Source organism: Xyrauchen texanus, chromosome 32, assembly GCF_025860055.1.
Source record: "Xyrauchen texanus isolate HMW12.3.18 chromosome 32, RBS_HiC_50CHRs, whole genome shotgun sequence".
NCBI lineage: Eukaryota > Metazoa > Chordata > Actinopteri > Cypriniformes > Catostomidae > Xyrauchen > Xyrauchen texanus.
Window position 1 is genome coordinate 3,005,001 of NC_068307.1, and position 15,000 is coordinate 3,020,000.

At 37.9% G+C, this 15,000-nt stretch overlaps 1 protein-coding gene across 3 annotated transcripts in view; it reads right to left on the reverse strand.

The window, feature by feature from the left end:
- The window catches only part of LOC127626226 (voltage-dependent P/Q-type calcium channel subunit alpha-1A-like), a 132,928-nt gene that overhangs the window by 90,362 nt on the left and 27,566 nt on the right, over window positions 1-15,000 (reverse strand). For all 3 annotated transcript variants that reach the window (XM_052101858.1, XM_052101857.1, XM_052101859.1), the window contains exons 4-17: window positions 13,925-14,077; window positions 13,609-13,796; window positions 12,916-13,019; window positions 10,379-10,494; window positions 10,189-10,230; window positions 10,001-10,087; window positions 8,329-8,535; window positions 5,399-5,511; window positions 5,094-5,206; window positions 2,753-2,884; window positions 2,559-2,631; window positions 1,389-1,506; window positions 1,097-1,164; window positions 816-922 (exon numbers count right to left, since the gene is read on the reverse strand). In XM_052101858.1, coding sequence (XP_051957818.1) covers window positions 816-922; window positions 1,097-1,164; window positions 1,389-1,506; window positions 2,559-2,631; window positions 2,753-2,884; window positions 5,094-5,206; window positions 5,399-5,511; window positions 8,329-8,535; window positions 10,001-10,087; window positions 10,189-10,230; window positions 10,379-10,494; window positions 12,916-13,019; window positions 13,609-13,796; window positions 13,925-14,077 — 1,621 coding nt within the window. The remainder of the gene's footprint in view (window positions 1-815; window positions 923-1,096; window positions 1,165-1,388; window positions 1,507-2,558; window positions 2,632-2,752; window positions 2,885-5,093; window positions 5,207-5,398; window positions 5,512-8,328; window positions 8,536-10,000; window positions 10,088-10,188; window positions 10,231-10,378; window positions 10,495-12,915; window positions 13,020-13,608; window positions 13,797-13,924; window positions 14,078-15,000) is intronic.

Genomic DNA, 15,000 nt, shown 5'->3' on the forward strand with positions numbered 1-15,000 from the left:
TTCAAGGAACAAAAAGACGTCTTGAAATGGTCTATAGGCTTTAACAGACATTTAAAAAGCCACAAAACTCCAAATTGATTTCATGTGGTCTTTAATTAGCTTTCAATATCTCCTTCATCACGTTGGTTTCTAATTCCAGCATTTTTAAATCAACAATCTGCCCCTGAAAGAATTGTTCTCTGGTTAATATCCTAAGGGGGTTACATACAGTATGATCAGGCAGGTTTAAGCATGTCTGCTGGAACCGTATTAGAGTGGATTTAATCAAATGAGATGATAAAGTTAATCTGACAGACTAAGCTCAGCTCAGCTAAGCCAGGCTATGAGCATTAAAACCAGTTATAGTACCGGATCAAATCGGATGTGGCATAAGACATGATGTCTTGCAGTAATAAAGTTAAAGTGGGGCTGTTTAATGTCTATTTAGCATGTTGGATTTTTAATGCCCAAGTGTGTTCTGGCTCATTTGCATATATACATGCATAATCATGGTATTTATGTGTGCCTCAGTGTCAGGGGTGTCTTGTAAGAATATCACCTTTTATTAATGATTAAACATTAGCAAGAAAAAAACTAGCCCCTGAATTGAACTAAGTCAGAAGAGGTTTGATGACATCCTCCAAATGCTAACCAGTTCATAAAGAGACTACGCCAAAGTTTTTTTTTTTTGGGTCAGGGCACTATTTAGGGAAAAGAGCACATCACGAACTCAGTATAAAAACAAATGGAGGTCGATGAAAAGTCGATAGAAAAACAAACGTATGTGTGTCTGCGTTTGGCGAGAGTGCTGGCGATTAGTGTGTGGTGTAACTCACGCAGAGATCGAGAGATTGGCAGCGGACTGTGGACTGACATCTGCTACTTCTTTCGCTTTCTGCAGAGCGATCTTCTGAGTCGTGGCCTCCTCTTCCTCCTGTTCATCCTAGAAAAGCAAAAAAACAAAACAACAGCCGCCATCAGAAACCAACATAACCATTTCTACAATATTAGCCTAAGCTGCATAATTGGTCAATAACAAAGGATTTTTGTGCGATCTAGGTAGTAAACATGTAAGTTATGACTATATGAATGAGACAGAGAGACTATGACAAGCTACCTTTGTAAGTTCTTGAGCATTGGCCAGGTTGTCCACAGCGATAGCCAAGAATACGTTCAGAAGTGTGTCTGAAAGCATGGGGTTAAGAAACAACCATAGACCATTTTTAGATGTCTTGGTGAATAAAGGGATGCAGCAGAGATCCTCTGTGACATATTGGTTATAACTGAGTGTTTGTTTATAACTACTTGTGCATTACATTTGAATTTGACTTAATATATTCTGCAGTACCCCTGTTTCAGAGTGTGTCTAAGAGGGTGTGTCTTAGCTCGGGCCTGTTTAAGAAGGATACAGTTGCCAAAGAGCGTGAGGATGATGAAGAACACAGAGAAGCCCATTCCTTTGTCCACCCCTCCCTGAGACTCAATGCCATCATACATCACCACATTCCAGTCCTCACCTGTTAGAATCTGAGATCATAAAACACACAAACAGACATATGGGGTTAGGAACCTCGAACAGGTTAATATTCCGAAACAGTTCCATAGTTCCATAATGAACTGAATGAAATAAATTTCAAGACTTTCAGTTCCATTAACGGATTTGGAATGGTTCAACGGTAGCACTGACACTCTACGGAATCTACAGCGTGAAACATACAGAGCGATCAGTGTAGGGCGATTCCTAAAATGAATGACTCTTGTCAATTTTTTGATCCCCTTTTCTCCCCAATTTGGAATGCCCAGTTTAAAACTACTTAGTAGGTCCTCTTGGTGGCGCGGTTACTCATGTCAATACGGGAGGCGGAGGACAAGTCTCAGTTGCCTCCACTTCTAAGACCGTCAATCCGCGCATCTTATCACGTGACTCGTTGTGCATGACACCGTGGAGACTCATGCTGCTCTCCACGATCCACACACAACTCACCACACGTCCCATTGAGAGCGAGAACCACTAATCACCACCACGAGGAGGTTACCCCATGTGAATCTACCCTCCCTAGCAACCGGGCCAATTTGGTTGCTTAGGAGACCTGGCTTGAATCACTCAGCACGCCCTGGATTCGAACTCATGACTCCAGGGGTGATAGTCAGCGTCAGTACTCGCTGAATCAATAACTTGCATGAATCGGTTCTTTTAAATCTATAGCGCGATTCATATAGAGCGACCAGTGTAGCCCGATTTCCAAACAAATTAATCTCATGAAAGGGCTATTTTGAATCTACAGCATGACATGTGTAACCCGGTTCCCAAACTAATGATAGAGTAATTTTTTTTAAACATACGTTGCAACCAGTGTAGCCTGATTCCCAAACGGCAGGCTGCTGAGGGCAGTGAAGGCAATATTAATTTCTTTTCTTATTTCCAGATATTTCTTCCTCAAAAGTACTTAAAGAACCGTTAAGGCACCGGAATAATCAAGTACAATCGGATATGGGTTATGGGTTAACATTTGGTTACCCCAATCCTAAATATGTGGAACGGCATTGATTGTCAAGTCACATCAAATCAACCAGCCTACCTGAAACACTGTCATTATGGCAGCAGGGAACGTATCAAAGTTTGTGGGAGGAGTGCCTTGCTGAAAGTTAAACCTGCAAAGAACATCAAATAGATTTTTATAAACATGACAAGCTGTGCATTGTGATTGGTCATCTGCATCTAATTAAGAAGTTGATTTGAATCAAGGGTAGTAGGGTGCAGATCTATACTGACTGTCCACCAAAAAGCTGCATGCCAAGAAGGGCGAAGACCACAATGAAGAGGAAAAGAAGGAAAAGTAAACTGATGATGGACTTCATGGAGCTCAGAAGAGACACGACAAGATTTCGCAGAGATGCCCAGTACCTGAAAGAGGGAAAGAGAGAAAGATAGAGAGACACAGAAAGAAAGACAAAAAGAAAGAAAAGAATAGCGATCTTTCAGCATTAAAAAGCCCTTAACTGCTTAGACACTGCTTAAAATTAATTCTACCATCTATTATTTACTCACCCTCATGTCACTTCAAACCAATGTTTTTTTCTTCTCATTTAAAAATAACGGCATGAATTTCAGACTTTCTCACACAAAGATATCGAATGACTTTAAAAGACTTGGAATATAGTGCACAAGTCACAATGATGACTACTTTAGTGCTTTTTTGGTGCTTTTGTCACTTTTAAGGCCGATTTATACTTCTGCGTCAAACCCAAATCCTCTCTATGCAGACCACAACAGCTGTGACTGGTCCATATCATAACCAGAGACCATCCCCCAGGATGATTAGAAAGAAATATGAGGTAGCATCGCATTTAATCCAAGACTATCTGAAGATTTACACATCGTATCACATTTTATTTGGGCTCATTTTAATAGGGAGCATCTGCTGTTTTTATACAGTATTCAGTTTACAAACGCTGCATTACTGTATGTAACTTTTTCATTCTTAAATTCTTTCTCCTATCTCAGCTCAATATGTAGAGACTGCCATAAGTAAACCATTCAATGGTTAATTGTCTTGAAAACTGAAAACACTGTATCTCTGTGGCACTATGAAACTTCTACATTTGTTTTGAGCGACCCCTCTCAAGAGAGACAATAACATTGACTGGAACAATGGCATCAGTTGGGGGCGGGACTATCAATTTCTTTGACCAATGGCAGATGGGGGACGTATTCAAAAAGCTGTTAATTTTAGCATTTCCGTTTGGTGGCGCTAGTGGCGCAGAAATTACATACTTCAGCTTTAATTTACAAGCGAAAACACGACAAAAGAAAATCTGTGCTTTTTTCTCAGAGCTTTAACTAGATATTTATTTGGTAAATGTGTGATACAATATTTGCTGTAATCGACAACTTTCCGATCTATATGATGTTTTGACCGTATGTTTGACAGTATGTCAAAGTACTATAAATAATGATATTTCTTAAGTCATAAGTCTTGAAAACGGAACACAAAATGTGCCAAAATATTTGTTAATTATTATTTTGGCCTATCGATTTAACACATTAATTCAGTGCGATTAATTATACAAAAAATAATAAATAACCAATAATCAATCATGTCACTGGTCCGAGCAATTTTAAGCTTGTAATACCACCTGTTTTCTCCAGGGGGCAGTAAGCGGAACGCGCTGTATAGACAACGCACAGATTATACAGAGAACAAACCACACTTACCGAGAGCAGACAGCAGAAGATGAGAACACGCTATTGCCTGCAGCTTGATGGAGCGCAAATCTGAACGCAAGGTTCTCAAGATGCATTTTCTAAGTTTTAAACTTCGTTTAACTTGACACAGCGACCTAAAAACAGTAAGTTTATGATGCAATGCAATTGAGATGCTGTAAAATCGTCTGTCTGACGCAGGAGTATATTTAACTTAACATGTTCACATACTATGAAATATATAATTATTTCAGAAACAAACATTTTGGCTGTGTATTTGCAGTACAACTGCTTTCATTGTGGTAAATGGTCTGTACTTATATAGTGCTTTTTTTAACCTTAGAGGTTACCAAAGCGCTTTACACTGTGTCCCAGTCACCCATTCACACTTACATTCACTCACCAATGATGGTAGAGCTGCCATGCAAGGCGCTAGCCTGCCATTGGGAGCAACTTGGGGTTCAGTGTCTTGCCTAAGGACACTTCGGCATGTGGAGTCGTGTGGGCCTGGAATCGACCCACCAACCCTGCGATTAGCGGCCGACCCGCTCTACCACCTACCACCTATACAGCGCGTTCCGCTTACTGCCCCCTGGAGAAAACAGGTGGTATTACAAGCTTAAAATGGCTCGGACTGGTAACATGATTGTGTGACCATTCTGCCTAACATCTCCTTTTGTGTTGCTTGGAAAACAGAAAGTCTTACAGGTTTGGAACAACATGAGTGTGAGTAAATGATGTCAGAATGTTCATGTCTGGTTGAAGTATCCCTTCATACCAAACACAGCCTTACTGAAGACATGCATGTTCAGCGATGTACTCTTGCACTTGGTTTAAATCTCAAGACACAAAAACTGACAAAACTTTGCGATGGAACATCCAGAGGTTAAATAAAAGAACCAGAACGCACTTGGTGACTTTGAAGATCCGAAGCAGTCTGAGAGCACGTAACACACTGATTCCAAAGGACGCCCCCGGCTTAACCATGGCCCACAACACCTCAAATATGCTGCCAACGATGACCTGAAACACGTACACAGTCAAATCCCAAAACAAATAAGGAACACTCTGAGGACTGCTAAAAAGGACTCAAGCCTGCATCTAATGTAGGCCAGAGGCTTGTGGAGGGTAAAAGCAGGGGTGGAAAGAGAAAGAATTAGCCCAAGAGAGAGAGAAAGTGAGACGCAAAATGGGCCAAGAGAGAAGAGAACTCACGGCACAGTCAAAACAGTTGAATGAGGAGTGGAAATAAGGCCGCGTCCCCAGTCCGTACATCTTAATCAGCATCTCTGACATAAAGAGGCCTAGGAAAATGAACTCAGCATAATCTAAAGAAAAAGAGAAAGAGAGAAATAAGACAGGGAAAGTTAGAGATAAGGAAAAAGGAGAAGTGTAGGACACTTGAGGAAAGAAGGACATGGACGCTCCAGTAAAAACTTTATCAAAACATTGGACTTGAAGTGTACAGTACATGCAGCCTAATTGACCTGCTGCTGTCAAGTGTGTCATTAATATTAATAAAACCACAATAATGATAAAACACGAAAACAACTCACTGCTCTTGACTGGATAACTTTAGTAGCTTTAAAAAGTAGAGGTCGACCAATAATGGATTTTGCTGATACCGATAACCAAGGTGGTGGAAAAAGCTAATAACCGATTAACTAGCCGATAGTTAAAAAAATAGATTTATAGAATGATGAAACTTTTCTTAGTCTTTCCTTGCTATGATAACTACAGACATTGAGACTACAAGAGTCCAAAATTAATAAAATCCCCAAATCAGTTTAGTGTGTAACCAATGTCCCAATAATAATCCGAAAAATTAAGATTTGGTGCATAACACTGTGTATTTCGGGCTTGTTTATAGTTAAAATTCCAGAGTACTTGGCTTAGTTAGAATGCTCTATATGTTAGTAATTAACCTATAGAGCACATATATATGTATATATATATATATATATATATATATATATATATATATATATATATATATATATATATATATATATCATGATAATTATATATATTATGATATAGGTCAACTTTTCTGGAAAATCAATAAAAATGGGCTTATATATTAAATAACCTATTGTATTGGCTATTTTTCGAACTCCAGTCAATGAATTAAATACTTTATGAATTAAAACTTCATCTTTATTACTATATCTAGTTTTGGAACTATCGGATATATCTAGTTTTGGAACTATCAGATATATCTAGTTTTGGAACTATCAGCTATATCTAGTTTTGGAACTATCGGATATATCTAGTTTTGGAACTATCAGATATATCTAGTTTTGGAACTATCGGATATATCTAGTTTTGGAATTATCAGATATATCTAGTTTTGGAACTATCGGATATATCTAATTTTGGAATTATCGGATATATCTAGTTTTGGAATTATCGGATATATCTAGTTTTGGAATTATCGGATATATCTAGTTTTGGAATTATCGGATATATCTAGTTTTGGAATTATTGGATATATCTAGTTTTGGAATTATCGGATATATCTAGTTTTGGAATTATCGGATATATCTAGTTTTGGAACTATCGGATATATCTAGTTTTGGAATTATCGGATATATCTAGTTTTGGAATTATCGGATATATCTAGTTTTGGAACTATTGGTTATATCTAGTTTTGGAACTATTTGTAATATCTAGTTTTTGAACTATCGGTTATATCTAGTTTTGGAACTATCAGCTATATCTAGTTTTGGAACTATCGGATATATCTAGTTTTGGAACTATCAGCTATATCTAGTTTTGGAACTATCGGTAATATCTAGTTTTGGAATTATCGGTAAGATGTGGTTTTGGAATTATCGGATATATCTAGTTTTGGAACTATCAGCTATATCTAGTTTTGGAACTATCGGTTATATCTAGTTTTGGAGCTATCGGATATATCTAGTTTTGGAACTATCAGCTATATCTAGTTTTGGAACTATCGGATATATCTAGTTTTGGAACTATCGGATATATCTAGTTTTGGAACTATCAGCTATATCTAGTTTTGGAACTATCGGATATATCTAGTTTTGGAACTATCAGCTATATCTAGTTTTGGAACTATCGGATATATCTAGTTTTGGAACTATCGGATATATCTAGTTTTGGAACTATCGGATATATCTAGTTTTGGAACTATCGGTTATATCTAGTTTTGGAACTATCCGCTATATCTAGTTTTGGAACTATCAGCTATATCTAGTTTTGAAACTAATCGGTTATATCTAGTTTTGGAACTATCGGTTATATCTAGTTTTGGAACTATCGGTTATATCTAGTTTTGGAACTATAGGTTATATCTAGTTTTGGAACTATCGGCTATATCTAGTTTTGGAACTATCGGTTATATCTAGTTTTGGAACTATCAGCTATATCTAGTTTTGGAACTATCGGTTATATCTAGTTTTGGAGATATTGGATATATCTAGTTTTGGAACTATCGGTTATATCTAGTTTTGGAACTATTTGTAATATCTAGTTTTGGAACTATTGGTTATTGGCAAAAATCTATGTCAATAGTTGCCAATATTTTTTTTATTCCTCTGTGGCCAGCACTGCCGGATTTTGTATTTGGAAGCGACTATATGGAAACATGCCCCGTCAGCACATCCTGTGTCCAATTTCATATCTTGTGAATTATAAAAAACATATTCTTCATTAAACCTCATCTGGTGAAATTTATATACAAAAACCTTAATTTGGTAAATACTTCAACATAGAGCATTGTTACAGAGCCAAAGGTGTGTTTAGTGCTTGTTTATAGTTAGAAGTCTAATCTTAATTTTTTTCTGGTTATGCAAGCGAAATGGACATTATAACTGAAATATACCCCTAATAAAATTACACTGAATCAAATCGAATCAAGAGCATGTGAATCGGAATGTGATTCCGATGAAATCTGAATTAAAGCCCAGAACTAAATCACAATGCTAGCTAGATGGTAATACAAAATGAAAATGTCTTAGTTTTTTGGGGACCATTTGGGGATAGAAAGGGGAATGGGAGATTACATAGGCCGGATTTGAACCCTCGTCTCTCACATAAGCACCAAGGTTCGAGATGTAATGAAAACAATACCTGGAAGTAATGGAAGTATTCATAAAGTAACAGGAAGAGATACTCACAGAGAAAGTCTGACAGTAGTTCAGGCTGATCGTAGTGTACGACAGCCACACACAATGTGTTGAGTCCCACCAGGCTCAGGACAGTCCAGTAGAACGCCTGCGTCTTAACGATCTTTCGAATGAAGAAACGGAGACGCCGTTCTTTCTTGCTGAATGTGGTTCCATCACCCATTCCACTCTTTATGCTCGCACGAGCAAAAGGTGATCCTGAAAATATACACACATATCAAACAAATATATTCAGATCACCTGTGGTTCAAAATCTGTTTGACTTTTTTTTGTGGAACAAATAAAATGTGTTACGCAGAATGTTAATCTCAGTCACTGTTGACTTTCAGTGCATCTTTTTCAATACAATGAAAATGACTATTTCTATTGTGTTCCACAGAAGAAATCATGTCATGCACTGCAGAAAAAAAAAAGAGTATTTTTATCTTGTTTTCCAGTAAAAATACCTAAACATTCAAATACTAAGTCCACAATAATGCACCAGTTTAGCATGAATAAGACATTAATTAATAATTTACTTAATATAGAGAAAGGCCGTCTGAGCCATAATTTACAACTTATTAAATGCCTTATTTTTTTGTTGAAAGAAATGTTATTAATGCATAAATCAAATGTATTAAACAATATTCAGCCAGTAATTAAGGCTAATTAGTATTGGCTTTACAAATACATTGCTATTATTTTACATTAAAGTCAACTTGACTCCCTTTTCTAAAGTTACATTTATATTGAGTTACTGTATTTTTCTGCACATATTTACATTTACATTTATGCATTTGGCAGATGCTTTTATCCAAAGCGACTTACAGTGCACTTATTACAGGGACAATCCACCCGGAGCAACCTGGAGTTAAGTGCTTTGCTCAAGGGCCCAACAGTGGCATCTCAGTGGTGCTAGGGCTTGAACCCCCAACCTTCTGGTCAGTAACCCTGAGCCTCAACCACTGAGCCACCACTGCCCACTATTAGGTGGTATTTCATGTTTATTGAACTATTAAGACAATAATTATTACTATTGTTTTTTTTTCTAAATTGTTATTAATGAACTGCAATAATTAACACATTTATTTCAATTAAATAAATCTAGAAATCAAGACGATTTTATTAATTTGTTAATATTTTTAGAAATTAGGTGTTTACAGCAGATGCAATTAATGAAAAAGGTTCTGTTTTATTTTAATTAAAATATACAATTTAAAAAAAAAGATTTAGTAATTTATGAAAAACTACGGAAGAGGATTAGGGCCAAGCAATAATAAAAAAAATAAAGCCATCTCGAGATTAAAGTCATTATAATGCGAGATTAAACTCGTTAAATTTAATCTCGCATCATAATGACTTTATTCTCGATATTTAATGAGTTTATTCTCAAGATTGTATTTCGACTTTTTTCTCGAAATTTAACGAGTTTAAAAAAAAAAATATTACGATTTTAGTAATTTGTTAAAAACATTAATTGAATTGAAAGGACAATACTAATAAGCCTTAATTACTGCTGTAATATTGTTTATTAAATTTGATCTCTGAAACAGATGACCTAAGATGGCCTTATTTTACATGCAGTTCATTATTTATTATTGTCTTATTTACACTTAATTACTGCATTATTGTGGACCCTTAAAATAAAGTGTTACACAAAAGATAAAACAAGTTTATTTCTTACCAACTGCATCTCCCATGTGGTCCTCCGACCCTTCTGGATTTAACAGGTCAGCTTTATTTTTCTTTAATGTGGGCCTGCGACGACTTCCTGCTCACACACACAAACATAGACGACTATTGCATTTGAATCATCATAACATGTTTCGGTTGAAATTGTCTTTAGCGAGCACAAAATGATAAAATCCATACTGTCACCGGTGCCAGTGTCATCCTCGGCAAGTATAACCTCCTCTGTAAAAAGAGAGGTATTGTGACACAGAGCATAGATAAATGCTTCATAAACTAAATGTTAAGATTCTGTTCCCAGTGATTTCAATGCATAGTCAAGTCCTGACCTTATGTAACCTACACTGTATATGTATGTGTTCTGCGCACACACCTGCTTTGCAGATCCACTCTAGATATCCGTTGAGTTCTCTCTCGATCTGTTGCTGACGTCTGAGCTTGAGAAACTCACTCCTGTTTTCCACACGCTCTCTCTCTTTAGCAAACTCACTAAATAAATAGGCATTAGATATACAGTAAACAGGCAGATATCCATATTTATTTATCAATGACAAATACAGTGACATTGCTTTACATAATGTACAATACAAATGCTTTATGTCTATTGGTTGTTATGAGGGTCACTGACGTGACACTCATTTTATATTTTATTTTCTTTGTCTGGATCCATTCAAAGTTCCAAAAATACAATAATATTGCAATTCACACTTCTGCTATAACAAACATGTTTGCAATTTCTGAAATTGTGGTTACTCGCCTCAATCCGGGTGGCGGAGGACGAGTCTCAGTTGCCTCCACTTCTGAGACCGTCAATCCGCGCATCTTATCACGTGTGCATGACACCGCGGAGACTCACAGCATGTGGAGACTCATGCTACTCTCCACGATCCACACACAACTCACTGAGAGCGAGAACCACTAATCATGACCACGAGGAGGTTACCCCATGTGACTCCAACCGGGCCAATTTGGTTGCTTCGGAGACCTAACTTTTCACATTTTTATTGATATACGTAGCTTATGATACATTCTGAGACTCTCAGCCTAAGAAACTGATGAAAAATAAAGGAGCCTCCAAAAAATAAATCTACTTTTGTTTTGTTCCCATGTTACTGTATCTGAGAAAAAGTTTGTGTTGTTATGATAAAGCAATCAAAGTTATAGCATTACAAAAATAATTTATCATAGTTTCCAAAAACATAATAATTGTACATAAGAACTAATTACACATGCAAACACAACAATGTCTAAAGGTTTGTATAGCATGCAGACATGATTTTAGTCATGAGATTTCACAGAATGAGTTTAATTCTGTGTCATTTGAGTCATCATTGAGTCTGTGTCATGTATTTGGCGCCATCTCCTGGTGGTCATATGTAACATTGTGCTTCATGTGGATTATCTAATGATCTGTGCAGGTCAATTCTACATAATTTAATCCAAACGGTTTTTCAGTTGTTTTACCTGTTGTTTCAAGACTTCTTTAGTAAAAAAATAAAAATAATTATATTTCAATGTAACTTGAGTCAAAGCAAAGACAACTAAGTTGAGTCAGCACAACTTTTTTACCACAGAAATTTTTAACTTTTTTAGTGCAACAAGTAAAATTTTTAAGTTAAATGAACTTGTCCTAAAATTTCTATTTTTTTTTTTAATGCAATGAAAGAATTTAGTTTTAAAATACTATTAATATTAGAAACACTTTTTTCTAAAAAAATCAAAGTCAGATGGTGTGACCAACATACAGGAAGCCATTTTGTTGTCATGTGACAAAAAAGAAAATGTAAAACAGAGAAGACCGCTCTAGACCCTCATCACTGTGTATGAAGTAAAATAAATAAATAAAAAATGTATTAATAAAAAAGAATAAAAATCTGATATTTTGAAATTTTTATGATAAGGCACATTTATTTCTGGTCATTTGGTGTACCTTGATAAAACGTCTTGACTTTCATGACTAAACAATTCATGATATTTGTAAAAAGTTATATTTTATACATTGAAAAATATGTTTAAAAACATTTTTAAATGAATGATTACACATAATAATTACAGTTTTGTACACACATGTGTATTCAAAGTGCAAGGACACTATTTGAATTGCTTTTACTCGATAATTACACCACTTTTTAAAGTCATTAAATCAATAGTTTTTTCACGTAAATGCTATAAATGTTTTGAAAAAATGTAGAAAACCAACGTGGACACAATAGCCGCGTTTCCACTATCGGGCCAAGCTAGTGCTTGCCAGGGCCAGAGCCAGTTGCGTTCCCACTGTCACTTCCGGGGCTTCATCATGCCTCCTCTGGGCTTTGTCGATTACCCTCGGGCCAAACAAGGCCAACTGGGGGAGTGAGGCGGGTAAATGGCAAAGGGGGTTTCACTGAACTTGTCAGGATACAGGATCTGCCCGCGCACAGTACAAATCCATTAAAACGCACAATGGACAAAGTGGTGCTCAAAGAAAGAACTTTCCATGGTGAACTTTTATAGACGGTGGCAGATGGCAGTTACAGTCGGTTAGTTATTAGCACTAATTTATTTTGCTAGCTAGCTAATGTTTACATTCGACATAAACTTGATATTCTGAATAAACTGGATAACATGATACCTCAGCTTGATCTTCTCTCTTGCTTGTGAACTGGGCGGGTATGTGATGATAGCACCAGGGTGGGTTTTAGGGCAACACTGGAACATAGATCGATTTTGGTCTCGCGGCTCAAGGTACGAGGTTGTTGGCCCCGGCTGGCCAGTTGAGAGCCCTGGCTCGCACTGGCCCAATAGTGGAAAAGCAGCCAATGATTACATTTCTACAAACTTGACAAAAGTTTTAAACATGATTTTTTACAAGATTTCTCATTTTGACAGCCTTATTTGTCAATTACCCATAAACAGATTGATTGATCTTACCCAGAGAGGACACCCAACACCAGATTGAGCATGAAGAAGGATCCGATGATGATGAGCGGAACATAGTACATCCAGTTCCAGGCACTCCCTAAGGAATCATTACTCTGTAATACACATGCACATATACCCAACATCACCATCCTGATGCAATGCCTGTTTTAAAATGGTGACTTTAAATCTTGTAGCAACTAGTAAAGCACATCTGTCCATTGTCACATAGTAGAAGTCATTTTCTCCCCTTTTTCTCCCCAATTTGGAATGCCCAATTCCCAATGCGCTCTGAGTCCTCGTGGTGGCGTAGTGACTCGCCTCAATCCAGGTGGCGGAGGACGAATCTCAGTTGCCTCTACGTCTGAGACCGTCAATCCGCGCATCTTATCACGTGGCTTATTGAGCACGTTACCACGGAGATATAGCACATGTGGAGGCTTCACGCTATTCTCCGTGGCACCCATGCACAACTCACCATGCGACCCACTGAGAGCGAGAACCAAATTATAGTGACCACGAGGAGGTTACCCCATATGACTCTACCCTCCTTAGCAACCGGGCCAATTTGGTTGCTTAGGAGACCTGGCTGGAGTCACTCAGCACACCCTGGATTTGAACTTGTGACTCCAGGGGTGGTAGTCAGCAAGCTACTTTACTCACTGAGCTACCCAGGGACCACACAGTATAAGTTTTAAAACTTACGTAATAAAGCATGTCAGTCCAACCCTCCATGGTGATGCACTGGAAAACTGTCAGCACGGCAAAGAGGACATTGTCAAACTGTGTGATGCCATTGTTTGGCCCCTCCCAGTAGCCCTTACACTGTGTCCCGGTCGGACACACCCGTGCGGGCAGCGTCTTACCACAGGGCTGTTCATCAAAAATCTCATCTGGATAATGTAAAAGCACAGGGTTTGTTATAAGGCCTACAACTCTAAGGTCAACAGTTGTAAAGTATGAGATTAGATTGATTGAGTTAGATTGACTGATCTTTGCAAGGCCAACGAGACAAGCTCACCTGTGGTATTGTCAAAGCAGGTTTCGTGGAATTTGCCCATGTAAAACTCCAGGCCAATGATGGCAAACATTAGAATGGCCACAAATAAGAGCACACCAATCTGCAGCAATGGAATCATGGCCTTCATAATGGACTTGAGCACCACCTGCAGGCCTGGAGAGTAACTGGATTATTGCACCTTGTTCAAAGTCATGTCTAGACAGCCTAATCCCACATAAAAATCGGTAAATGTGTGCCAATTTTTCTTTTGCCGAAATCGGTATACATTGACAGAATTTTAGTGAAAGAGAAATGCTTATTTTATTTAATCTACCCCCCAACCAAATCCCAAATCTAACCCTAACCCTAAGTAGAGACAAAATGAAATGTTAGGGATACAAATGCAACCTCCTTACCACTCTCATGATTGTTTATACAAATGTGTTTACTTCTTCGTTTGAATGGGGAATGAACTGCGGTCTCCCGTGCAACAGACGCAATGTGCTACCAGTCATGCCACGAGGGAAAATAATTGTTGTCGAGCCCTCCCAAATATGTCCGATGGGAGATAGGGCATGTCAGTGAGTCGGCATACTGTTGCAGATCCTAGGGAACTTTCGGAAACAGCATGCCGACTTCCTGTGTGATCATGTTGGTCTAGAAGGGGTCCCTCTCTCGTCAATCTCGTGAGATTCTTTCACGCCATTAATTTGAAGACATACAGCAATGAGGTGTAACACCATGGTTAATTGCATTAAAACTATGGCTTCTGCCAAAACATTAACTATTGCTTTAGTAAAACCATATTTAACGCTCTGACCATCATTGTGACCAAATCACAGATTTTTCTCCCCAATTTGGAATGCCCGATTCACAATGCGCTCTTAGTCCACGTGGTGGCGTAGTGACTCACCTCAATCCGTGTGGCATGGGACGAACCTCAGTTGCCTCCACGTCTGAGACCGTCAAACCGTGCATCTTATTACGTGGCTTGTTACTGTGGAGTCTTAGCATGTTTGGAGGCTCATGCTATTCTCCGCGGCATCCACTCACAACTCACCACCGAGAGCGAGAACCACATTATAGTGACCACGAGG